Raw genomic sequence first — 25,419 nt, forward strand, 5'->3', positions numbered from 1 at the left:
ATTCCCCGCTTCCTTTTCTTCTCCCTCTACCTCCTAGCCCAGCTGGGAGATTTTCCATTCCATATACACAGGGTGGAACTGGGTCCCTGGATTGCGCAGGACAATCGAGGGGAAAAAATTGCATGTGGGGGTGCTTGTGGGATTTGACCCTGAATATTTAGGACACCTTAAAAAAATGTGCAGATTTTTCACTTGGGAACAATTTATCAGGTTCTGTGGTGAACTGGCCCCATCGCCGTGTTTAAAGCCACTGGAAATGCTTGTCTCTAAAAAATGACTAATCTTAACTAAAACTCTTTCAGGGAGATGTATGGACTGGGTAGCACGGGATGCTGGTGAGTGTGAACACGATATCCCTCTCTGGTTTATAAATTGTTGCATACAGCCTTATGTACATTTTCCTAAGTGTATATTGATAATTGCAGTTAATTATTGCACATTTTCATAACCACCGATATTCATTCACCTGCACTGTGTGGCCAAAAAAATGAAACAAGAGGCAATTTTCTGTCTGGTCTGTGTGTGGGATTAGCCATGCAGGAGCAGCCTGTGACCGATCTTTGCCTCCCCGTGTCTTTCTAGGATGATGCTTTGGGAGGTAATTCAGGATGGTCCCAGTGCACGCGTGTGTGCTCGTGTGAGCATGCAGGAGGCACGGCAGGAGGCAGAAGCCCACGTTGTTAAACAATTTCCCAGGCAGCAAACCAAATTCTTGGGGAAAGTTGAGTGACAGGATCCAAGAAGAAGAGTTTAAGTTGAGGTGCGTGCTCATAACGTCCTGCTCAAACAATCACCGGGAAATTCGGCAGTCCCTGCTCCTGGGATGCTGGTTTGGCTGCGCCATACGGCACTGGTGGTGCTGCACTGGCGGGCGGGCTTGGTTCCACCAGCACTCCTTGTTGAAAAGGATTTACTCAAATAAAAGAGGAGGTTGCAGGGTGAGGGTCTGGATTAGCTACAGGGATGTCAGGTGGAGGCTGCTCCCCAGCACCCCAGGCAGAGCCCCCAGGGCTGCCCCTGCACCCTGCGGCCCCTCCAGCCACCCGGTGGGTGCTCTGCCAGGCCATTCTCATGCTGATCGACTCATCAGAGCTGAGGACGGCGGTTCCAGTTACAGGTATGCACGATTGTTCACCACAAATACTGGATTAAAAAGCAGCAGCAAAAAGCAATGGGGGACACATACACACAGAGGGAAATGGGGTATTAAAAACGGTGCACCCCAAAGGGAGCCGGAGGATCACCGTGCCCTGCTGCCGACCCGTTTTTCAGCTTCGTTTCACCTGTCAAACCTGAAAAGCTTCTTTGGCACTTGGAGAGAGTTACCTGGGGAAGGGTCCTCTCCTCTTTACCAGATCCCGGGGTGTCACTGTCCTCTTCTCTGATGCTGCTTTCTGTCCAAAGCTTTCCCAGCCCTTTGCAGTCACTCCGAGGTCAGCCCTGGAGCACTGTCCCGAAGCGGGGACACTGCCTGCTCTTGGCCTGAGAAAGGCCTGGGAAAGGTGAGAGTGTGTGAACGAGGCAGGGGTGAAACCCAGACACCTTTCACCCTGGCTGGTGCTGAGCCCACCCGCTTTCAGTGTGTTTTGCCTCTCTGCAGTGCGTGCCTTGGGCTGGGTGGGCTCGGGAGAACGTCTCCCTTACGATGCTGCAGCTCCTCCCGGCTTGCTGGTGTGGTGGAGGCTGCCCAGCTGGCACCCCGGAGGAGATAGTTCTGCTCCCGGGGGGGCTGAGACAAACGAGACCTTTGAGACCAGGATTTCAGTCTCTCCTGCGGTTCAGCGCCCCTTCCTCTCCCCATCACACCCTGCACCATTTGCTCCCAGGCAAACGTTGCCACAGGAGTAAATAGTGGCAAGCGTTGGGTGCGAGGGCTGCGGCCGAGCTGGAAGCGCCGCTGCTGGGCTCTGGTACGCTCCTGCCTTGTGACCGCAGGCAAAACCCTTCCTCTGCCCGCTCCCCTGCCCGCGAGCAGAGGGGCTCATCCCTTGCCGGCTAGGGAAGGACCTGGAGCAGAGGGGGCTTTGCTGGCAGCCCCCCCTGGGGAGCAGCGTTTCTCCCGATAAAAGTATATATGTGCTTCGGTGGGCGGTTTGGGGAGGCCTCGTCACTGCAGATTAGGCTGTAGCAGGCGTATCCTGTTTTCTAGGAAAAAGAGGATTTTGTGGCCAGCTTTGTTGGAGAGGCATTGAAGATTTTTCTTTGTGTGCCTTCGCGTTTGAAGTTTACGCGCGGGTAGCTGCAGGCTTTCTAGATGTCCTGGTTACACGGATGACACTTATTTTTAACCTTATTTTTATTAGACGTTTGTATCATGTGGTCCTGGCCAGCCCACAGGAAGGGCTAGAAGCTTCATGTAGGAGGGAAAACACTTCCTACCTCCGTGTAAACAGCAATTCCCCCCAGATGGGACAAGCCAGCCCAGCCGTAGGGGAGGCTGGAGGCTGCATTCCCACACGTGGCAGCAGGATGAGGCTTTCCCACAGCAGGGACAGACCTTGCTTTGGGCAACGAGAGCCCCGCTGCTGTGCTGCAGGTCAGGAGAGATGCCGGGGGGCAGGAGAGTTCCCCGGGGAGCAGTGGTGAGGAGTGGCCGGTCGCTGGTTGCTGAGATGGAGCAGAGCTGGTGGAGACGGTGGAGAGGCGGGCGGTGAGCACGGGGCTGGGGCGAGGGCTCAGGCCACGGGGCTGCTGACGGGAGAGGAGGACACATCCCACGGGACGTGCTCTGATGGGGCCCTGCAGTGAAGAATGCCAGGCAGCAAAAATGACTGTTACTGCAAGAAAGAGCCGCTGCTCTGAGTGTGCACCGACACGGGAAACCCCGAAGCCTGAACTCAGCAGGAGCGTCACCGCCAGCTTCAAGTTCCTCCTGCTCCCTGCCCCGGGGTCGCTAGAGGAGCTCGCAACTGCCCGGGGAGATTTAATGGTGCTGGTGCTGGTCCCTGCCTGCTAGAGGACTGGGCAAGCACTCAGCTGGGCCTGGGAGCCGGGGACCTGCAGACCCAGAGGTGACAAGGCTGCAGTGCTGACAGCCGTAGGTAATGACACGTATCTGCTCAATTCCTTTGTTCGTCGGGGATCTCCAGGCACGCTGCTGAGCTGCTGACAAACCACAGGGCACGTCCCAACTCAAACCCTTTAGTGCAAAGAGGCAGCAGGTGATGGGAGCTGGAGCAGAGCTCCAGGCAGGGAACTGTGCCGGTTTGCCTGGCCAGGGTGGCAAAGGAGAATTCTAGGGAGAAATTTGAAGTGGGAGAATAGGGTGGACAGAGAGGAGCTGGGCCTGGTGCCGTAACCCAGGGACGCTGCCAAGAAGGCAATGGCCAAGCAGCCTTTGGTGAGGAGCAGGATTCAGGGTCAGGAGTGCCGAATGGTGAGTGGAAGGGCTGACACGGCCGCTGGGAAGCATCCACAGTGGAAGACGAGGATGAGGAGTCACTTCTGACGTGAATGGACGTTGCCAGTCCCGACTCTGTCGTGACGGTGACAGAGAGCGGCGCTCTCAGCTGGTCGGCCGTTGGCTCCATGGATTTGGAATGCCGGCCGAGGGAGGCCAGCCGAGTGTGAAAACGGCTCTTGCTGGAGCCATTTTTTGGAGCAGCGTTGGGCAGCCCAGCTGCACTGCCGACAGCAGTCACCCTGTCGCGGGGAGGGACGTGTCCGTGGCACCGTGTGCCCGGGACGTGCCGCCTGCGCCCAGGCGTGGGGGGGACCCCCCACCTCTCCCCAGCCGCTGCTCCCTGTTCCTCTAAGCCCCAGCCATGCTTCCTGGCTTCTCACCGCTGCCCCACGGCCGTGTCCGTGCTGGAGAGCCTCAGGGCGGCGGGGGGCGCGGTGGTGGCGGGGCTGCTCTGGTACCTGCCCGGCAGAGGCTGCCAGCTCCCTCGGTCAGCAGGGATGGCTGCGAGCCTGGCACAGGGTACCAGAAATGTCTGGCGGAGCCTAAATAGAAAACCCTCTTTCGAGGTACCTTTTTTCCCTGTGAGATGGCACACAAACTCTCTCGACTGTTAAGGAATAAACTCTGTGTCTGTGTGTAGCAGAGACAGGGAAAAGGGTCAGGGTTTGGCTCATAACCTGCCTGGAGCTGCTTTGTTTAGTACCAGGCTTTTTTTCACAAACAGTATGCACAGACGTGCTCTCCTGAATTAAATGATAACTGGGGGGAAGCGAGAGAAAGAGGGCGTTTCAGCCGGGCGGGAGATTGATGGCAGGTCAGCGAGGCCAACAGAGGCAGGAAGGTTTCTGTAGAAAGGGAGAGGACCCCGTGGATGCTTGAAGCGAGGGCTGATTCCACGCTAGCCATGCCCCAGAAACTCTCATGAGCACGGCCCACAAAAGCGTTTTGCTTTCCCAAATTCGGAAAAACAAACAGGAGTAAAATCTATTTGCTTGGTTTTAATCTACTCGACGGAATTGCGAATTAGCTTTAGGTTTATGCCGTGTGTGTTTATTTGAACTGTAATCTCCGGTGTTCCCGAAGGCTTATCCAGACCAGATTTCTCAGCTCCTCTTGTTCACTTGCAGGGCTTTTTTCACCCGTGCAGCCACATTTTTCATGCTTGTGTTTTGCAGGGATGGAGGGGTGGGCTGGGGAACCTGCTGTACAGGCCTTGGGCTGGTCCAGGCACTTCCCACAGCGTTCGGGTACTTTGGCTAACTCGCTCATTTTTCCTCCTGGCCTTAAAAGCTTATTTCTATGCCACCAGGATAATCATATTCCGTCTTCTTACTGTTGCACAGTTTTCTGCTGGATCTAGAAGTAATAGCAAGTGAGCAGAGAAGATTATACCCCACGTGGACTCCGGATGCTTTGTCTTGGGCAGGAGAGGCGCAGGCTGTTTTCCTCGTCCCCAGCGCAGCCCTCGCAAGTGTCTCGCCTCTGTTCGGGAGCGGGAAAGAACAAACCCACCCAAACCGACTGTGAAACTTGTGAGGCTTTGTCTGCCCGCGCCGCGCTGCCCTGCGAGGGGCACGGCGCTGATGGAAAGGCGGTGGGCAGTGGGGTGGCTCGGCAGGGCGAGGGCTCTGCCCCGGGCCCGGGGTGCCCCTTCTTCCCGGGGGGGTGCTCCTTTGCTGCGGGGAGGGGGCTCCGAGGGCTGAGCCCCAGAGGGATGCTGAGCCCTGGGGGAATGGCGGGCACCGGGGCCGACACCAGCGGGTACCAGGGAGATGGGGAGCCCCGGGAGGGTGCGGGACATCAGGGGGGCTGCGGAGCTCCGGGAGAGGGATGCTGAGCCCCGGAGAGGGGATGCAGTGCACTGGGCGATGTGGAGTCCCAGGCGATGCAGATACTGGGCGATACTGGGACTCTGGGAGTGCAGAGCCGCGGTTGGAGGATGCGGAGGCCCGGGGGGGTGCCGTGCCGCGGGGGTGCGGGGCCCTGCGGAGCTGGAGGCGGGGGGCTACAGGGGCACCGGGGGTGCGGAGCCGCGGGGGGTGCGGACCCAGTGGGAACGCAGGGCCCCGGGGGATGCGGGCCCGGGGGGCGCGGGGGTCCGGGCGGGTACGGGCCGGGTCGGGCCCCCACGTTCCCCTCCCCTCCCCCGCCGTGCGGCGCGGCGGCCGTGGGGCGGCGGGGGCGGCGGCGGCGGCGGAGGAGGAGGGGCTGCCCAGCACGGGCAGGGTTAAAGCGCCATGTAACCGGAGCGCGGGGCTGTCGGGGGCCGGCCGGGGCGCGGGCGGCGGCGAGCGGCGGCGCGGCCCCGCTGGACGGCGCGTCCCGCCGCGGCGCAGGTGAGCCCGGGACTGGGGGGGACCGGGGCGGGGGGGGGCCGGGCCGGGCCGGGGCCGCCCGGGCCGGAGCCGCGGCGCATCCTCGTGGGCGGCTTTGTTGTACGCGGCGGCGGCGGCGGGGGACAATGGGGCGGGCGGGGACGCGGTACCGGGAGCACCGGAGCGCGGCGGAGGCTGCGGGAGCGCCTCCCCGGTCCCGGTCGATCGGGCGGCCCCGGTGCCGGTTCCCGGGGACTTGCGGCGCTCTGGGGGTTCGGGGGAGGGGGCGGAGGGCCCAGCCGCCACTTGTTGCCGGTGTTCGGCTCCCCCCGCCCCGGGGGGTTTGGGGGGGCTCGGTGCACCCGCAGTGTGCTCCTTCCCGGTGCTCCCGCCCGGTCCCGCCCGCCCCTCCGGCTCCCGTCGCAACTTTCGGAGTTTCCCGCGGAGGCGCCGCGGCTGCGTCTCCCGGGGGGCGCGTCCTGGGGCTGTCACGGCGGGGGCGGGCCGGGTGCTGGGGACCCCCCGCCGCCCCGGGGATGCCGGGACGGGCGGGGGAAGCGGGGCAGGGGCAGAGCCCGGGGCCGCGGCGGGGAGCACGGCGAACCCTCGAGTTCCCCGTCGGTGAAACGGCAAGTGACGGCTTCGGGGCGGGGAGGGGCGGTTTGGGGAGGGCTGGGGTTACCCTGCCCGTGGCTCGGCGGGCCCCGGGCAGCGCCGTCCCCCAGGCGGGGTGGGGGTGGGAGGTGTGGGGGGCCGGGGAGGGCTTCCGGGAGCCCGGGATGCGGCGGCAGCGCCGCCGGGGCCGAACACCTTTGTTTTCGGTTCTTGGGTCGGGGTTCTGTCAGCGCATCTTGCTTGTGCTCTGTTCGCAGGAAAGCAGCTCCCGGCCGGCGCCTCGGGCGTGGAACCTCCCCGGGGCTGGGGACGGAGGGGAGGGGGCGGCCGGAGCCGGGGCGCGCTCAGCTGCCAGGCACCGGCCCGGCGGCAGGTACCGACCCGGGGGGAGCGGCTCTGCCGGCATCCTCCTCCCCCCGAGCCCGGGGAGAGGCGCCGGTGGAGGGAGAGGCAGGGGAGGGAGAGGCAGGGGAGGGAGAGCATCGGAGAGAGAGAAATGACCTCGGGGGTGGCCCCAACGTGGGGCAAGTGCGAGGGGTCCGGGAGAGAGGAGCCAGCGGGTGGGCACCCGGGGCAAGGGCTGGTCCTGGGGCTCTCGCTGCTGCTGCACTGACCGCTCTCGGAAAAGGGGGGGGGGGGGGGGCAGGAGAAGGAGCGAGGGGGCTGAAACGTGCTGTCCCCCCAAGCAGGACTTGCCTTTTCTGCCTCTGTCTCCAGTTCCCTCATTTTTAATCAGATGAGGGGGAATCGTAGAATAGTTTGGGCTGGAAGGGACCTTAAAGACCATCTCGATCCAACCCCCCCGCCACCGGCAGGGACACCTTCCGCTGAGAGCCCCATCCAGCCTGGCCGTGACCACCGCCGCGGGGGGGGTCACCCCGGCCCCCGGCTCTGGGGCGGGCTGGAGGCTGAAGCCGCGCTCTGCGGTGCCAGGCAGGGGGAGACGGGGACAGCGAGGTGTCATCCTCATCGCGCTATGTCCTCTTGCGCAGGGGGAAGATGGAGCAGTGACCACTCCGGAGGGAGGACCTGCCACCACCGAGCGAGACCCACCTCTGCGACGGCGGAGCCCCCGCAGCCCCCAGCCCTGCCCGCAGGCAGCACCGGCCGGGGCTCCTGCTCCAGGACAGCGGGCACGGCCCCGGGCAGGGGGCTCGGGAGAGCCGGCGTGGCTCATCCCAGCGGGACGTGACCGAGATGAGCATGGTAAAGAGCCTAGAGCGGCTGGAGCGGCGGCTGGCTGTGATGGTGGCTGCCCAGGAGACTTCTCAGGCCTGGTCTTCACTGGGAGAGGAGGGGCCGGTTTGTTTTTTGTTTCTTTTCTTTCAACCGAGCTTTTTTTTGCTGAAAGGCAGCGGGCGAAGCGCTGGAGCCTGGGGGTGGCCGCCGGGGGCGGCTGCGGGGCGCGGAGCGGGGCCGGGGGCAGGAGAGGAAACGGGGGGAAAATGGAGGGAAGTGGCGGAGCGAGGAGAGGGGCCAGGCACAGGAAACGGGCAGGGGAGGGGAGCGCCTTAACGAGCACATCTGCCCAAATGGGCTCCCTTTCTTGCTAAACTGCCAACCCAGCAACTCTTTTCTTCCCGGGATTAGAGGGAAACGTTCGGTTTGGGGAGAGTTAAAGGCCATTTGTGTGCGCCATAGCCCAGAGCCAGCCTGGAGGGAGCGAGCCCCGGCCATTGGGGTCCTTTATTTCTTTTTGTTATTCAAACGGGGCTTGGGTGATGGCTGCCATCCCAGCCATCCTGCAAAACGCTTCCCTCCAGCCTTTTGATATGCATGCCCCTGTCTGGAGGCAAAGTCCGGCTGTCTCCCCGGCAATCTCTCCACCTACCGGGGAAACGCACCTGATAAGGGCCAGCCTGTTTTCTCAAGAAGGAAAACTGAAACCGGGCCGAGCCAGGCTGGGGGAGCAGCCCCGGGCCCGGGGGGCAGCGGGGGCTGCGGGCACGGCCCGACCTCGCAGGTGAGAGCAGCCGCTCTGCCCTGCCCGCCCTGCCCGCCCTGCCTGCTGTGCCCTGCCTGCTGTGCCCTGCCTGCCGTGCCCTGCCTGCTGTGCCCTGCCCGCCCTGCTCTGCTCTGCCCTGCCTGCTCTGCCCGCTCTGCCCGCACCCCGACAGCCGGCAAGCTCGGCCGGGCAGGGACCGGGAGCCTCTCGAAGCAGTTAATGCTGTGGCATGGTCTTTAACCAGTTTGGCAAACTTTAAAGAAACTGGTATTGCAAAACTAGGGCGGGAGTTGGAGTCAGCGGGTTCATTGTCTCGGTGGGGTATCGCTGCAGGGCACGTCCTGGTCACCAGGCAGGGCCGGGGCTGCCGCTCGCGCCAGTCTCTTGGGGAGCTTGGAGCATCGGAGCTGGAATCCGGCGTTATTTTGTTCGCGGGTTCTTCTGCGAAGCGTATGGCTGCGGTGCACGCCTGTATGTTTGCAGTGCATTCAGCAGTGCAAACACTGCGGTGCTGTTTTTCTCCTCCTCCCGTGAGGCAGAACATGTGAGGGGAGTGCTCTGTTTCTTATTATTTTCGTAATGCCCTGTGTGCACATGCTGGTGTGAGTTTCTGCGAGGGGAGGCGAGGACAAAGAGCTGAGCCTTCCTCCCGAGCGGGAGGTGGTGAGGCTTGCGAGGACGGTGGCTCCTGCGGGAGATCCTCGGTGGTCGGAGGGGCGGCAGGCCGGGCAGCCCTCTTCAGCAGGCAGGGCGCTGCAAAGGCAGCAGCGACAGGAGAGGGGATGGGAGCTGCAGTCCCGCTGCCTCGGTGTGGGTTAGTGGGAAAGCGGGACTTTAGCCAGCTTTGCAGTTTGGGTCGTGGCGTGGTGCTCCCTTTCCCACTTGCGCATCAGAGGATGGTGACGGGATGTCCTCGAGTGATCTCGGGTGGTGCAGCTGGAGAAGTGCAGGGAGCAAGCGGCGCCTACGCTCTGTGTACACACTCTGTGCTCCCGCCCGAACGCTGCAGGCCCTGCCTGCGCCCGGTGAGCGAAATGCCTGCGCTCGCGCCGGTGCCTGCGGCCGGGTCCCAGGGCCGGCAGCGCTGCGCTGTGCGGCAGCGGTTCTGCCAAAGTCGTAACTTTTTTTTTTCCCCCGACTTTATAACTAGAACAAAGACGATGTCGGAGCTCCCTGAGCACGTGGCAAAGCTGAGCGTGGCACGTCGGGTGCTCAGTCCTGGTTGTGTGTCCTGGGGAGACCTGGCTGATGTCACCCTCCCCTCCCTTCCCAGCGCAGGGCTGGCAGGGACACGCTCGCCCGATGGCTGTGCCGGGCGCTGGCAGCCCCCGGGGCTGAGAAAGGAAAAGCCATTTTGAGGTGCGAGTTTGAACCTTCTGGGCTGAGGCTCCCAAACAGGCTCCTGGCAAAGGACCGACTGCAAAGGTCCTCCGAAGGTCCCGGTGGGGTTTTGAGGGTGCAGATGTTTTGCAGGGCTGGGAGATGCCTGCTCCTCTCCTCCCTGGATCTTTACAGCCTCGTGCTGCCCCATCTCCCTGTCCCCAGCCTCTGCTCTGGGCCGCCCTTGTGCTAAGAGACCAGCGCATCCTCTCACACCTCGCTGTAGGGATTCCCAAGTGGGAGGCACTATTTTTTGGTGAGATTCCCTGTTTTGTGTGGTGGCATCCCTGCTGGCTATGATTGCTGCCGTTCTGCAGCGTGGCAGGCTGGGGAGGGGGAAACAGACCCTGGGGGAGCTGACCCGGCTGTGCTGCACCGGGCCGTGTCGCTGCATCCGAGAGCATCCGGGGCTGCCGTGCGGGACCAGCCGCCCGGGCCGGGAGCAGCCCGGCGAGTCTGGGCAGCTCCCAGGAATTGTTCGCTGGGTCTGGGAGCAGATGTGCTGCAGCAATGGGATTTCTGCACAGCTGTAGGGGTTTATGCAGCTTCAGACTCCCTCTGGTGCCGTTCCTCTCCTTCTCCTCCCTTCTTTGGGGAGCAGACGTGTCTGTGGGGGGAGGCAGGACGTGCACCCGGGGCCTCTGCCTGCAGAGGTGGGCGCCCAGCACCTGTTTTCCTTCGTGTTTGGATGTTACCAGGGTTTTAACGCTGCCCTCGGCACCCGAAACATCAAACCCCGACTGGTCTTTGTTTGTCAGAGGTGCTGACAGATGATCTCAAAGCAGAAATCTCAATTGTTAGGGAAGCAGTTGGAGGCGATACTGAGCGAGAGCGCCGGGGAGGGGGCAGCGGGGCTGGAGCCTGGGGTCTCTTTGGGGCTGGGGTGGGAGGTTGCTTTTGCTTCCTACCAGGGCCTTAGGTGGGTAAAGCCCTGCTTGCTCCTTAGCTCGCTGAGCTGAGTTCCGGGCTCCTGAAATGACTGTGCTGGCAAAGGGGCAAGTTGCAGCACAGATCCGTAGCCCAACAATGCGGCAGCTTCGCTCGCGTAGTCCCGGGCGCCTCTGGGAGAGCCTGGGAGCTTCCACTGCCGAAAACAGGATCCAGGGAGGGCACCCGAGGGAAGGCGGAGGCATCTGGGCGCCGGGGGGCCGCCTGGCCGGGCTTTATCTGCGCAGCAGCAGCGCCCAGGACGGGGGGGGACACCAGGGCAGGGGGTGCTGGTGTGTGAGTGCTGCAGGCGCGGACCCCTGCCCTGCCCCTTGGCCCTGGGCTGGGGGAGCTGGGGGGGGCAGGAGGATTTTTTTTCCCTTTGGGGGAGTTTAACTCCCTGCAGGCGCCAGGACTTTGCCCCCCACGGCGAGCTGTCTGCCCTGTCCCGCTGCTGCTGCAACAGCCCACCCACCGCTGGGCGTGCTGGGCAGCCGGAGCACAGCGAGGCTGGTGTCTGGGGGGGCGGGTGGCCCCTGGGTTCTGCAGGGTGGCTGGGAAGTGCAGATCCCCTCCGGACAGGGTCTCGAGCGGCAGCCGGGACCGCTCTGGCAGAGCCAGTCTGGGCTGGGCAGCACCGAGCCCGGGGGCGCTCCCCGGCGGACGGGTGGCAGGGCTGGGCCAGCGCAGCCCTGGAGAAAACCCCTGGTGCTTCCCTAAGGACGAGCGGGTTGTGTCTGGGGCCTCTTGTTTGCTGGAGCTGGTGGATCTTCAGGGCCACCATGTTTTGTCCCGGTGCCCGGTAGCTCCTGGTACCACTCTGGATGCGTCTCCAGTCAGACCCCTCTGCTCAGGGCGTGACGGCTCCAAGAGCTCCTGCTGTCTGCTTTGCCTTCCCTGGGGCTTTCTGCACCGCTAAATTTCCTTTCCACTCTGCCTTCCACAGGCGACCATGAAAAACGACAAGAGCCACGGCCAGGATGAGGCGGGCTGCAGGGCCGAGCTGATCCTCATCAACGGGGACTGCGTGGATCCTGCTGACGACACGTCCGCCCTTGTTCTGGAGGCGAACGGGAAGCCCAGCGCTCCAGGTCAGTCTTGCTGCGCAGGGATGGACGGGGCCAGGGATCCCCCAGTCGCTGTCCCCAGAGCTTGCTGGGGGTTGCAGCGTCACGGCTGTGGCCGGGGTCCCTCCGTGACTCTGCTGGGTTTCTGCTTTCCGGCGGCACGGCCAGGCCACGGCCACAGAAGTGGTTGAGGAAACGGGTGCCACACTGGGGTGCTGGCTCTGCCCCTTGATGGTTTAACCCCTCGGGAGCGAGGGGAGGCGGGGAGCCCCCAGCCTGAGGGGCTGCATCACAGCTCCTGGGGTGCTCCGGTCGTGGTCCCCAAATCCCACCTCTTGGGTTCATGAGGTCCTGGTTTAAATGAGCTGGGGACAAGCCCTCAGTAGCGGGCGTATGGTTCCCTTGTGCCTCTCAGCTTTCAAGAACAAAAAAGTATACAGGGAGGTCCCCACGCTTGCTATTAGAGTCCTTCCCAGTTTTGGGGATGGGTGGGTGAGCTGGGACCCTGCCAGTGTCCGTACCGTGATGGGGAGCCGTGGGGACACCGCTTGTCTTCCGCTCTCGGCTGCGTTTCTCCGAGATGAGGTTTTGGTCTCTTCAAATCACGCCTTGCTGCTCGGAGCAGTCCCAGGCGGAGGCGTGTGGGGGCACGGCCAGGATGGCTGCGGAGCCTGAGGCTGCTCTGCCTTGTCCCTGCGCAGGTGCCGGGGGCCTGGGGCTGCCGGCCCTGAAGAACACCACGGGCAAGGAAGACCTCTCCAAGGAGGACCTGTCCTGGCCGCTCGCGCTCACCAGGGCGCAGGAGGTAGGGGCTCACCAGGGCTGCTCGAAGCCCTTGCTGCCCCGGGGGCTTTGGGGGCTGTCTGCGGGGGGCAGCTGGGGCCCGGGACCCTCGCCTGGTCCCCTCCGGGGCGGCTCTTGCTCTGGGCGCTGGGGGAACGGTCCAATGGCAGATGCAATATTCATGTACAAATGTAATATTTGTTTTCATTTTTAAATTCCTGATTTACGTTGCGTCAGCAGCAGCAGGAGGGCGTGGTGCGTGGTGCAGCGATGCCCACTCCATGTTGCTGCAGTCTAATAATTATTATGCTGATATTTTCTTTAAAAAGTCTTGGCTGTACTGAGGGAACGACATGTCTCGTGTCTCCCACTCGCAGGGTGGCCTGCTTTTAGCTGCTGGGGGGCTGGATCCCAGTTTTGCCCCCTGCCCCCGACCCTTTTGTTGACTAGGTTGACAAACCTCCGGGGTCTGGAAGCATTTTTGCCTCCTGGCTGTATTGTTTTGACTTTGAAATAAAACCCCAAGGTTGGAGATCTGCCTGTGTCAAGGTAGCTTCCAAAAGAAAGAGCCATAAATCCAACTGGGGTGAAAACTCCGCTTTCCCATTACGTCAAGTTCAGGGGCTTTTGGCTCGCAAAAAAAATCTCATTTCATTTTGAAACTCATGCCGGATGCAGGAAACGTGCCGGGGTTCGGCTGGTTGTGAACTGCAGGGGAAAGGCTGCCCGGGTGCCTCCGCGGGGCCGGGCTGTGGGCGGGAGCGCACCCACGCCTGCGTGAGAGCACCCACACGTGTGTGAGCGGGGTGCCGTGCCCGGGACGGCCGCTCTGCCGGGGCCCGCGCCTCTCCCGGTAGCCAGTCCCCCCGGCTGCTGCTCTCTGTCTCACGGCTGTGGCTGTAGCTGTGAGGAGGGAGGGTATGGGGGGGTAGAGTGGGGTGTAGTTGAGGGTGCACCCCACAGCTGGAAACAAAAGCCGATGTAAGCGGCTGCTGGTGGGCTGCAGGGTGCAGGGGTGCTCGGGAGCGGGGCTGCGCAGCCCACAGAGGTGCTGTGAAGCGCTCGGTCGCACAAAGGGGCTCAGCCCGAGGCGCCTCCTGCATCCGTCTGCGCTCCTCTTGCCTCCCCCGTGCCCCCATCCCCGGGGCTCTGGGGCCCAGCCCCGAGGGGCAGGGGCTCTCCCTGTCCCCGCGTGGGGATGGCGCCCGTGCCACGGCACCTCTCTGTTCTGGTTGCAGGTGCGGCCCCGGAGCAGCACCGGCTGGGAGAGCAGCCTCAGGCAGAAGCCCCCCGTCCGCCTCATCTTCCAGGCAGGGCAGACCCGGCACGAGATGAGGATCAAGGAGATGAGCAGCGTGGAGACTCTCAGGGACCTGCCAGCTCCCCTGCGGGTGAGGGTCTGCGCGGGGCCAGGGCTTCCCTGGGGCTTCCCTGGGGGTCCGGAGACCAGCACTTCTGCTGTGCCCTGGCCGAGCAGCTTCAGACACGTTGCAGCCTCTCTGTGCCTCAGTGTCCCCTGTGAAGTGGGGAGGTGTGTGCTGTTGCTTGCCCCTGCTATGAACTGGGTGCTTTGAACACCCTGGGGTGAATTTGGGAGAGGAAAAGGGAAGGGAGCAAGCGACGCACCGTTTTCTGTGTGTCTTGCAAGTAAAAGCAGAGCAGCTCTCCCTCAGGCGCCCCAGTCCTGGGCCCTCCCCGGCATTCCTGGCTGCGGGGGTGCCCCTGCTCCCTGGCTCCCCCTCTCAGAGCCTTGGCTGGGGGTGACCTGGGGCAGGTCTCTGCTCCCCCCTGCCCCTCTCCCTGCCTTCCTGCCCCACTCACGCTCCGCTCCCTCCACTGCGCAGAGCTCCAAGAGGCGCTCGGCCACGTCCATCCCCGTGACCACCATCGACCTGACGGAGGACGACTCGCGGGACTCGTCGCGGAGCAGCAGCACGCTCTCCGGCAGCAGCTCCCAGGAGGGGCAAAACGGCTCTGCCGAGCTGGGGGCCGAGGAGCCGGAGAGCAGAGACGTGGGGATGGCGCTGGAGTACCAGGTACGGAGGGGCCAAACTCTGCTCCTGCACGGATCCCGCGCCCAGGCCGGTGCGGGGTGAGGATGAACCTTCCTGGCTTGTCCCAAGCCTGCAGGCGAGGGGAAACCTCCACTGCTGCTTCTCCCACCTTCTCTTCCCCGCCTGTCCTTCCCCACGTGTCCAGGGTGCGATGGTGCCCCCCTCCATCGCGCAGCAGGGTCAGTGCTGCTCCGGGGGCACCTCGCCGCAGACGGGTGCTGTGCAGGGACCAGCCCTGCCGAGCCGCCGCCTGTGCCACACGTGGGGCTGCAAAGCCTCCGCGGGCCCCCGAGGGACGCGTGTGTGGCACACGCCGGGCTGGCAGCCGTGCCGTGCCCTGCCGAGACAGGCAGTTGCATGTGCAGAAAATGTTTCTGTCAGGAGATGCTGGAGAGAAGCGAAGCTGCTGGAGCTGCAGCGAGTGATTCAGCGCCTGCGGGCGTCAGGGCAGGGCCCGAGACTTGCAGGAATTGGGCAATTGCGTCTTGCTGCATAATTAGGTGCCTAATTGCAGAACAAAGCTGGGAAGGAGGGCTCTGCAGGCAGAGGTGGCTGCTCCTGCGCGAGGTGCCTCCCCGGGCACAGCACCCTGCCGGCATGGTCCCCGCCAGCCTGCCTGTTGGAGGCCCTTGGCACGGTCACGCCCAAATTCCCAGCTTTCCTTTTGCTTCTCTCTGTTTTTGCTCTGCCTTGTTTCCTGCTCTCCCCTGTGGGAACAAGCGGAGGGTGGGTGCCCTCTCCCCGGGGTGCAGCCAGAGGAGCTGAGCTGCGAGCCCCGCGAAGGTTGTGCCAAGGAGCACCCCCGTCTGCTGGGGGAGCCCAGAGAGCAGCCTCGGTGCAGAGCCCTCCCTGCAGCGGGCAGGACACGTAGCATCCCCTGCCGTGCTTCCCTGGCCAGGGCTGTGCCGTGAGCCGAGTCCTCACAGACAAAGGTGGCCGCGATGGGCGACGGGATCAGGATTGTCCCTGTGCGCTCCCCGGAGCTGCTGCCCGCCTGCCCGGCCCGGTGCCATCCCCGGGGCTGCTGAACCCCGTCTGTGACGGCCGCGGCTTCGTCGTTGCTGGTTGGCGCCGGGGCAGGAAAAGGCTTTTCCCGGAGTTTGCAGAGACCCGGGAGGGGAGGCAGGAGTGGGCACGCACGGAGCGCCGGTGCCAGGGGAGGGCTGTGCAGGACAGAGCACGCACCGCACCGTCGGTGCCAGGCGCTGGGCTCGGCGCGGGGCTGGCAACGCGCAGACCCTCCCACCCAGCTCCGGCGTGGGGCAGGGCCGGGAGCCAGCGCTGCCGGGGATGTGCCTGGCCTTTTGTGATGAGGGAGGGGGGTGCGGATCATTGTGGATCGTTGCACAGAGGTCCCTGCGTGTGACTTTGCTCCAGCGAGTGACGCACGTGGCGGAGCAGCTCTGCAGGATGCTCCGTGGCTGTTCCACACCCCCTGCTCCAGGGCTCTCCTGCGCGGCCGCTCGGATAAAATGGGGAGTTTGTGCTTTTGGCTGATCTGTGTTGTCCTTTTTGGTTTCAGGATGGGAAGGATTTTGGAATTGGGGAGCTCGTCTGGGGAAAGATCAAAGGTTTCTCCTGGTGGCCTGCGATCGTCGTCTCCTACAGAGCCACGGCCAAGCGCCAGGCTGCCTCGGGCATGCGGTGGGTGCAGTGGTTCGGAGATGGGAAGTTCTCCGAGGTAAGACTGCTGCCTGCCCCTGCCTGCCCCCGGCTTCGCCCAGGCTGAGATCCCCTGCCCTGCACGTTTCTGCCGTCTGTCCCGTTCCTGGGGCTGCCTCTGGGGGGTGTGTGCCCAGCTGCAGCCCCCCGGGCAGGGACCCCGGTGTTAGCGCAGCCAGGCTCTGGCGTGCTCCCCTGGCTCTAGTAGCTAATGCCTGGCCACCGCGGGTGGGTGACAGGATCCGGCAGTGGGGACGCCTGCCCTGGTCCAAGCCCTGGTTTCTAGGGCTGCCCCCGTCGCGGCCTGCCTGGTCAGGGATGCCCTCCCGGAGCCCCATCACCCCTCGGCCGTCCCTGGGCTGCAGGCAGGAGGGAGGGAAGCGCCATGCTGGGTGCCGGTGCCGCACCGGCTGTGCCGGCGGAGGTGTGGTGCCAGCAGAGGGTGCAAACCGCCCGTCCTACGTCCTGCTCGCCAGCACAATGCTGCCGCCTCTGCCCTCCTCCCTCGGCCGCTTGTCGCCCTCTGCAAAGCCGCTGCCCTCGGCTGCGGCGTTGGAGCTGTGCTGGCGCCCGCTGTGCCACAGGGTCGGGTCGGCGGCGCGGGGGGCACGGTGCCGTGGGGGTGGCAGCCGAAGCGAGGCGTGCCCGTGCCCGCTGGTAAGCTGTTGTTGCTCTCTCCCAGGTTTCTGCAGACAAGCTGGTGGGACTGATGGCCTTCAGGCAGCATTTCAATTCCTCCACGTTTAATAAGATGGTCTCCTACCGACGAGCCATATACCATGCCCTGGAGGTAACGGCGGAGCAGAGCTGGGTTGGATGGATGAGGTGCCAAGTGAAGCAGCTGGGCTGTGGCGGGGGGGCACTGGGATGCGGGCAGAGACACGCAGCTGAGCCGGCGAAGGAAACGCTTCGCTGGGGCAGGAGGAGATGCCCTGGGCGGGCAGCTGGGCCTCTGCTCAGCCCGGGCGCCTGCAGAGCTCGGGCGGCGTGTGGGGGGGTGGTTGAGGCTGGGGCTTCTCAGCTCTGCCCCTGCACGTTGCTCTGCTTTGCATCTGGGGGTGGTTCTGGATAATAATGCCCGTGGATCACCTTGAGAGCGATCAGCGAGGGAGCTCCTGCCACAGTCCAGAATTAATCATTCCCCATCTGCTGGGGTGATGTGGACAGATGTCTGCAGGAAAACCCTCCTTTCTCTGCTGGGACTATTTCCAAGTGCAGCCATGGGGCCAAATTCTGCTTATCCTGGGGGATTCGGGAGTACCTGGTGCTGCTCCAAGGACTTGCTGCTCTAGGGGGGCAGGCTCCCTCAGGGGGCTCTGACGCACGGCAGTGGTGTGGTTACAGGGCAGTGTCAGGCTGGCAGGAGGTGTCCTGGGCTGCTGCCGGCTGCCCTTTGCACTGAGCACCCCGTGGGCCCGATCCCCGTCCAGGGGATGCATCACGCTCCGGGTTACGATGCTGCAAACCCCCAGGCGCCTCGTCTGCCTTTGCTTCGTGTTGTTTGCCGGGAAGCAGAGTCTGGGCGAGAGCTGGGACTGGGCTGTGCCTGCTCCCAGCTGGACTGGGGCTGGGGGAGGACGGAGGGGCTCGTGGCAGGGTGGGGAGGCGCAGGAGCCCGGCCGGGGGCACACCCACTGCGGGAATCCGGCAGCTGCCCCTGTGCCGGGGATGCCGAGCCCTGCACACACGTGTGCGTGGTGGGGAGGGGGCCTGGGACCGCAGCCTGGGCAGGCATGTGGGCCATGCACGCTGCAGCCAGGCTGCTCCCTGGCTGGGGACCAACCCCGGTCGCCCTGGCCCACGCCATCCCTCTTCTCTGGGCAGGTTGCCCGGAGCCGGTCGGGGAAGACGTTTGCAGCCGCCCCTGGGGAGTCCCTGGAGGATCAGCTGAAGCCCATGGTCGACTGGGCGCTCACCGGCTTCAAACCCTTGGGCCTCAAGGGACTGCGACCGCCCAAAGCCTCAGGTGAGCCGGTGGCATGAGCTGGCCACGGGGCTGGCCCGGTCCTGAGGTGGCCCTGGGGCTCCTCGCTCCTCACTGGTGTTCCCTGCAGCAGCATGGCAAAAAGCCGGAGTAAAGCCACCCTCAAAGCCCTTGCTCCTGCGAGCCAGTGACCCGGCTGGGCATCAAGCCACGCGTGGGGAGGGCGGGTGGTCAGGAAGGGCTCTGCTTTTGGCTAGGGTGGGATGTCCCCGGTGCCCTGGGGACCTCCCGAGGCTGGTGGCTCGTCCCCAGGGAGCCACCTTTGCCTTGCAGAGAGCGGGGCCCTGAGGAACGGGACAGAGGAGGTGCTGTCCCTCGAGCAGTGTCCCCCCACCAAGAGGCTGAAGACCAACCCCTGCAACAACAGCAAGGAGCAGCGGGTGGAAGAGGACCAGACCCGAGGTAACCGGCGGCGAGAGCTGGGGAGCGGCGTGGCCTGGGCTGTGCATCCTGGGAAGCATCGGGAAGCCTCTGGGGAAGGGATTGGCTCTTCCCTGGGGCCATGAGCTTCGCTTCTGAAGGCAAAAGCTTTTGTGGGGTTATGTTGGTGCCTTACAAGACACCAGCGAGCCCACTGCAAGACATGGTGCGACAAGCTGGGCCCTGTTCATTGCTCAGTTTGGAAGTGCTCTGTGTGGTGCTGCTTTGAGCTCCAGCTCTAATAGATCCAGCAGCGAAAGGACGTGGGGTTTGCACCAGGATTTCTAGTAGGCCCATGCCCTGCCTGCCCTGTGCAACGCTCAGCAAAGCCGTACAGTTTTAGTGCAAGAAGTAAGGCGTCTGTAAGCAGAGCGCGTTTAAAGTTTGTTACATAGGGAATGATAAATATTTTTTTATTTTATTTTCTGAAGAGCAAATGGTTTCTGAAGTTACGAACAACAGCGGGAGTCTCGAAGGTAACCCCTTGCCCTGTCTCCCTGGGAGGAGGGGGGGCAGAGGCAGGTGCTTGCAAAGAGCGTGTGTCCCTTTTTAACCGCACCGTGTAGAAAGGGGGAGAGGGCTGGGACTGCAGCCTGCGGGGCCGCCCTGGGTGCTGAGGGCGCAGGCTGCTGTGCGGGGACCTCCTCCCGCGGGGCCCGTGGCTGCGTGTGGACCCGCACGTGGTTCAGAGGGGGCTCTGCGGGGGCGCGGGGGGCTCCCTGCCCTGGGCTGAGCGGAGCTCTCTGTCACACAGACAGCTGTTTGTCCTGCGGGAGGAGGAACCCGGCCACCTTCCACCCCCTGTTCGAGGGGGGGCTCTGCCAGACGTGCAGGGTAAGTGCTGCCGTGCCGGGGCTGGGCAGGAGCCTGGGGCCAGAGAGTGGGTGCGGAGTCCAGCCCCGCTGCAGCCGGCGCCGTGGGGATGCGGAGGGGTGCCTGTGCTCGATCCCGGCCCTGCCGTACCCGCCGCGGGGCTGGCCCTCGGCACGTTCTCTCCACCCGAAGCACCGCGGCTGCGTGTCTCCGGGCTCTCGGTGTGCACCGGGGACGGAGCGGAGCTCCGCTCTCTCCTCACCCTCCGAGCACGCATCCTGAGGCTCTGTCCTTCTCTCCTCCCGGCCGTCCTTTCGCTAGGATAGATTCCTGGAGCTCTTCTACATGTACGATGAAGACGGCTACCAGTCCTACTGCACCGTCTGCTGCGAAGGCAAGGAGCTGCTGCTCTGCAGCAACGCCAGCTGCTGCAGGTGGGCCCCGCGCGTCCCCGTCTCTGCTCCTTGGGCTGCGCTCCCAGCGTTGCTCCCGGGGATGCTCTGCCGGCACATCCCAGCACAGCCGACCCGTCCCTGCTGAGCCAGGCTTCACCTGAATAAGCCCTGGGGAGGCTGGCAGGAGCTTTACCCATGCCTGGGTAGCCAGTTTGTGTTAGAAGCCCTAAAAACCAGAGTACTGCCGGGAAAAACATCCTGCAAAGCAGGGTGAGGGATGCGGTGCGTGGCAGGGGAGGCTCCTGGAGAGGCTGGGGTGACCCAGAGATGTGACAGGCATGAGGTTGATGTGGTTTGGGCAGGTGTTTCTGTGTGGAGTGTCTGGAGGTGCTGGTGGGGCGAGGGACATCGGCCAAGGCAAAGGAGCAGGAGCCCTGGAACTGCTACATGTGCCAGCCCCAGAGGAGCTACGGGGTGCTGCAGCGCCGGCAGGACTGGAACACCCGCCTGCAGGACTTCTTCACCAGTGACAAGGGACAGGAATACGTAAGGGCTGTGGGCAGGCGAGCCCAGCGGGCTGGGCTTTGGTGGGAGAGGGCTGCAGGGGCAGGGCGAATGGCTCAAAATTCCTTGGCCCTCTGCCTTTGTCTCACTCATCCACCTTCTCCAAGGGTGCTGGGCTCACGGCCCCACGGATGCTTCCCTGAAGGTGGAGGTGATGCCTGTAGAGCCCAGGTTTGGCCTCCTGGAGCATCGCCGCACTGCCCAGAGCTGGGGCATCATTGCTATCCTCTCGTTGCAGGCTGCGCCCAAAATCTACCCAACGGTCCCACCAGCCAACAGGAGACCTATTCGAGTGCTCTCTTTATTCGATGGCATAGCAACAGGTGAGGCACTGGAGGAGCACTGTCCTGGTGGTATCTGCAGCTCTGGATGTGAGGGATGAATAGTTTCATGCCCTCAAACCTGTCTCTGAAAGCTTGGTGGGGAGAAGGGGATGAGGGGCAGGGGGATCCCCATCAGAAGGGGATGAGGGGCAGGGGCTCCCCTTCCTGCTGGAGAGGGCTGGGGAGGAGGGAGGGATGGAGGGGGAGGGCATGGGAATTTTGCTCCCAGAGGTTCCTCCTGTACCGAGTGCCGTCTGGGGTGGCTGGTTTCACTGAGAAGTGAGAGCTGGTAGTGCTGGTAGGGAGTGCTGGTAGCCTGGCTGCTGGTGAAGAAGTGCCAGAAGGCAACTGATTTGACTGGGCTCGCTCAGCTCTGGAGTTGCGCTTTCTGGGAGCAAACCTGCCTGGAGGAACGGGTCGTGAAAAACCGTTCGCTCACCCAGAAGTCCTGTGTGACCGCACCCCCCGAGGACACGCGAGAGCGGCCACACCGAGCCTGTGTGCTGACGAAGGAGACTGGGAGACTAGAGAGAGCGGTGCAGCCTCAGACCTCTGTCCCTTGCAGGGTACCTGGTGCTGAAGGACTTGGGCATCCAAGTGGAGAAGTACATCGCCTCGGAGATCTGCGAAGACCCCATTGCCGTGGGCACCATGCGGCACGAGGGCAACATCACCTACGTGCACGACGTCAGGAACATAACCAAGAGAAACGTGAGCGCCGCTTCAGCGGGAGGGCTGGGGAACGCGGCGCCACGTGGGGTGGTCTCACCCCACCAGCCCTGGGACGGGCTTGCCGGGGAGGAGAGACCCGCTTGCACGGGGTCTCCTAACTGGGCCTGTCTGCTCGCTCTAGATCGAGGAGTGGGGACCTTTTGACCTGGTGATCGGTGGAAGCCCCTGTAACGACCTCTCCCTTGTCAGTCCGGCCAGGAAGGGGCTGTATGGTAAGGCTGCGTTGCCTCTGCAGGGCTGGGTGCCCCCAGGGTGTTCCTGGGGTGCGGAGCCACCTTAAAAACTCCAGGGAAGTGGTTCAGCCCCTGTCTGCGTTGGTGGTGGCTCCCCTCTGAGCTGCAATCCGTGGGGTGGCACCGGCAAAGCACAGGCTGTCTCCAGGCCAGTCGTGGTGGGGAGGGCATCCAGGTCGCCCAGACCCACGCCCCCCGTGCCGCAGCTGCTCCCAACCTGCCGCTCCGGCTTTCTCCCTTGCAGAAGGAACCGGGAGGCTGTTCTTTGAGTTTTACCACCTGCTCAACTACGCCCGTCCCAAGGCGGGAGAGGAGCGTCCCTTCTTCTGGATGTTCGAGAACATGGTGGCCATGAGGGTCAACGACAAGAGGGACATTTCTCGGTTTCTGGAGGTAGGGATTGCCGCCAGCTTCGGGAAAGGCGTTGGAGCAGGAGGCACTTGCTGGGCTGTGCAGGGTGTGCTGAGGCTGCGAGGATCTGGCTGTGGTTTCGTGCGGCCCTGCTGCTGGAAAACCCCTCATGCAGATGCCAGGAATCCAGTTTTTCATCTTGGCTCTGGATTCCCTCTGGCTGTCAGCAGGTTAACCCCGAGCACTAGTTCTCTGGGAGAGGGTTTTTGCCAGCCTGGCAGAAGGGATCTGTTCAGAGCAATGCCTGTTATTTCTAGGGAGAGGGAGGTCAGGGGCTGGAAAGGATTTTGAACGCTGCGGTAGCCAAGACGGGCTGTGGGTCAGCTGGGACCCCCCCTGTGTGTAAAAGCCTCATCAGAGGCTGATGGTCCTGATCCTGCCCCAGAGAAATCGGCACTGAAGCATGCTGTGGTTTTCCTCAGCTGCTGGCCATGGCTGTGCTGTGGGAGCCCGCGGGGCCGGCCAGACCGTGCTCTGGTGTGGAACAAGGGTTTGTTGGGGCTACATCCTTTGGAGGGTTTGCTCAAGGCCCTGCAGGGCAGTGGAGAAGGCTTCCCATGCAAGAAAGGACTGAGCCCACACCGCCTCTAACTTGTGTTTTTCCCCCTCTCCTGGCCTGCAGTGTAACCCCGTTATGATCGATGCCATCAAGATATCAGCTGCCCACCGAGCACGCTACTTCTGGGGCAACCTTCCAGGGATGAACAGGTAATCCTTTGCCGTCGTTTTCAATCTCTCCCTGCGGTTCTGATTTGTTCGTGGTGCTTGCGTGGTTCTTCGTCCCTTCTTGGCCCTAAGCCCAGCTCCTGGGAGCTGAAGAGCTGTAGCCCCGTAGGGTGCAGGTTCCCCGCGGTGACGGTGGGACTGTGGGAAATGTGTAGCCACGTCCTCTGCCCCCGGACCCGAGGCCTGTGGAGGGAAGAGAGATGGGGCTCGTGCGGGATGCGCCGAGCTTGGGGATGCACACCCACGTGTGGGGGTGCTGTATGGCAGCCTGGTGCAGGGGTTTGCTGGAGGTGGACCTGAGCAGCTGCTGCAGCAGCGCATGACTGCGCTCCTCCAAGCTTTGTTCACCCCTCGTGGCACCCCGAATTCGTGGCAAAACACAACAGAAGGACTTGAAGAGAGTGAAGTCCAGTTACTAGCAGTCCTGTGCACGACATACCCCTAGCAACCAAAACTGAAGCTTTTGCACAGCAAATGCCTCAGCCAATAGACACCGACTGGCTTTAAATATTTTTGCTTGTTTGTATTTAAATTGCCCCTATTTGTTGGAGTTAAAACTAATGAAAGCTGAGCTAGAGGCATGTAGGTATTTGAGAGTGAAACAGCAATTACCGAGCCCTTGTCACTTGAACTTTCATCCGAGGAGGTGGAAGCCCCAGCTGGTGACACGGAGCTGTACCCCTGCAATGGCCCGGGGCGATGCTTGCAGAGGTGCCTTGCTGAGCGGGGGCAGGACGGCCGGGGCACACAGCTCCTCCGAAAGCCCTGTCAGGAAACGCTCCGGAGGGCACTGGGGAAAGCGGGTTGGCGCTGGAACGGCTAACGAGCGAGGCCGGCGATACCGGCTTTAGGGCTCTGCCGTGCTGGGGAGCAGAGTGCCCGTCCTGTAGGAGATTCCTGAGGCTTGCTGCTCTCCGGGCGGCGCAGGAAGGGGGCTGCCCCTGGGCAAGGGGCTCCTGCGCCTGCCCTGGGAGGAGCTGCTCTGGCCTGGCATGCCCCAGTGTGAGTCTGTGGCAAATGACCTCGAATGACTTGGTAGTTCCTGGGGTGATTTGTCAGCCTCGGCCAAGCCAGAGGGGCTGCGTGAGGACTTGACACAGAGCTGGGAGGAGGAATTTTCTGTTCTCTTTAGACATTTAGCATTTGCTTTTTCCTCCCCATATTCAGTGCTAGTGCTGATTCCTGGCTGAGAGATTATCGGTGGCTCTTCTGGTTTGCTTTTCCTTTTATTTTCCTAAGCCAATTTTAAAATAGAGCCAACATGCTGGGGTCTTCATCCATGCCAGCATCTCCCTTTAACTGGGAAACCCAAGCTCTGCTGGGCTGTGTTCCCAGGGGCATCGGCTGCTGGGTGCGCTGGTGGGCTGGGACCCTGCTGCAGCTCACGGGGTGGCGGCACTTCTGCTCCCTCTGACAGCTGCCTGGAGCAGTGGCACTCCGGTGTTTGGCACTTCTGCTCCAGCCTTTGAGGCAGGCAGTCTGCGGAGGTGACCGGTATTTCGGTCGGAAAGCTGTGGTGGCTGTAGGAGAGGCCGTTGGTGGGTTGAACACGTCTGTACTTCAGGAGAGGACGGCACGCTGGCTGTGTTTTGCCTGATGGGCAACACGTCGGGGCACTTTGGTAAGACAAGAGCCCCGTGCTGCGTCCTGGCTGTGAGAAATTGTCTCTTAGTTTCAGTAAGACTCAAAACCTGAGATGATAGCGGCTGCCCAGGGCTGCTGCTTTCCTGTCAGCTCATCCGGGTGTACATCAACGTCTGTCCATCTTTCGGCTCACCCCGGAACACCAGCGTTTCAGTACAGTGTGTATCAGTGCAGCCTAGCAGCTTAGTGGTCTTCAGAGCCGTAACAGACAATTTTGGCATTGCTGGTGATTAATTTTGGCTGCCCTCGGTGTCTGTAAAAGCACTGGTGCCGTGAGCCCCCGCAGCCGCGTGTAGGTTGCCACGAGCCCGCGCGGGCAGCGTGGGGCTCCTTCATTCCTGGCTTGGCTCCCCCGGCTGGGTCGCATCCCGAGTCCACAGCTGGGTCTGGGCACTTGGTCCCCGTCCACAAGTGGGCTGAGTCGTACGGGGCAGATAAGCTGGCAGAGATCGGTGTGGGATGGTTTGTCAGGCTACCTGTGTCCGTGCGAGCGGGGCCGTAGGGAATGCGGGCAGGGCACGGCACGGCACGGCATGGCACGGCACGGCATGGCACGGCACGGCATGGCTCTGCCGCTGCCTCCTGCTGCCCTGGGGCGAGCCTGAGTCTGCCTTTGGGCAGAGCCTTTGCCGAACGCTCCGAGGGCTTCGGGTGGAAAGCGATACGCGTTTGCTTGCTGCTGCTCTGGGAAGGAAAACCAGAAATCTGTGGGGGGCCCCAACAAGCTTCTGCTGAGCAAGACTGTAAGACACAGGCTGGGGCTCGAGGGAGCCCCGGGCTGGGCGTGGGGCTGGGACAGAAGGGTGCAGTGTCCTGGCAGCGGCTGGCGTGGGTCCCACCGAGCCTCACCCACCCCCCCCTCTTCTGCCTCTGCTCCGCAGGATCTTCGGGTTCCCCCTCCACTACACGGACGTCTCCAACATCAGCCGCGGGGCTCGCCAGAAGCTGCTGGGGCGGTCGTGGAGCGTCCCCGTCATCCAGCACCTCTTTTCCCCGCTCAAGGATTACTTCGCCTGTGAATAG

At 63.0% G+C, this 25,419-nt stretch overlaps 1 protein-coding gene across 1 annotated transcript; it reads left to right on the forward strand.

Annotated features, from left to right (window-relative positions):
* Positions 1 to 7,530: 7,530 nt before the first annotated feature.
* On the forward strand, positions 7,531 to 25,419 carry DNMT3B (DNA methyltransferase 3 beta). Its single transcript, XM_086474516.1, is given in 20 exon segments — positions 7,531 to 7,635; positions 11,532 to 11,676; positions 12,354 to 12,457; positions 13,746 to 13,826; positions 14,280 to 14,471; positions 16,012 to 16,170; positions 16,834 to 16,941; positions 17,976 to 18,117; positions 18,409 to 18,537; positions 18,987 to 19,031; positions 19,310 to 19,389; positions 19,690 to 19,802; positions 20,126 to 20,309; positions 20,566 to 20,650; positions 21,121 to 21,207; positions 21,210 to 21,361; positions 21,504 to 21,594; positions 21,860 to 22,008; positions 22,649 to 22,734; positions 25,278 to 25,419. Coding segments are annotated over 20 exon segments (2,379 nt in total).

Source organism: Leptosomus discolor, chromosome 17, assembly GCF_034619465.1.
Source record: "Leptosomus discolor isolate bLepDis1 chromosome 17, bLepDis1.hap2, whole genome shotgun sequence".
Classification (NCBI taxonomy): domain Eukaryota; kingdom Metazoa; phylum Chordata; class Aves; order Leptosomiformes; family Leptosomidae; genus Leptosomus; species Leptosomus discolor.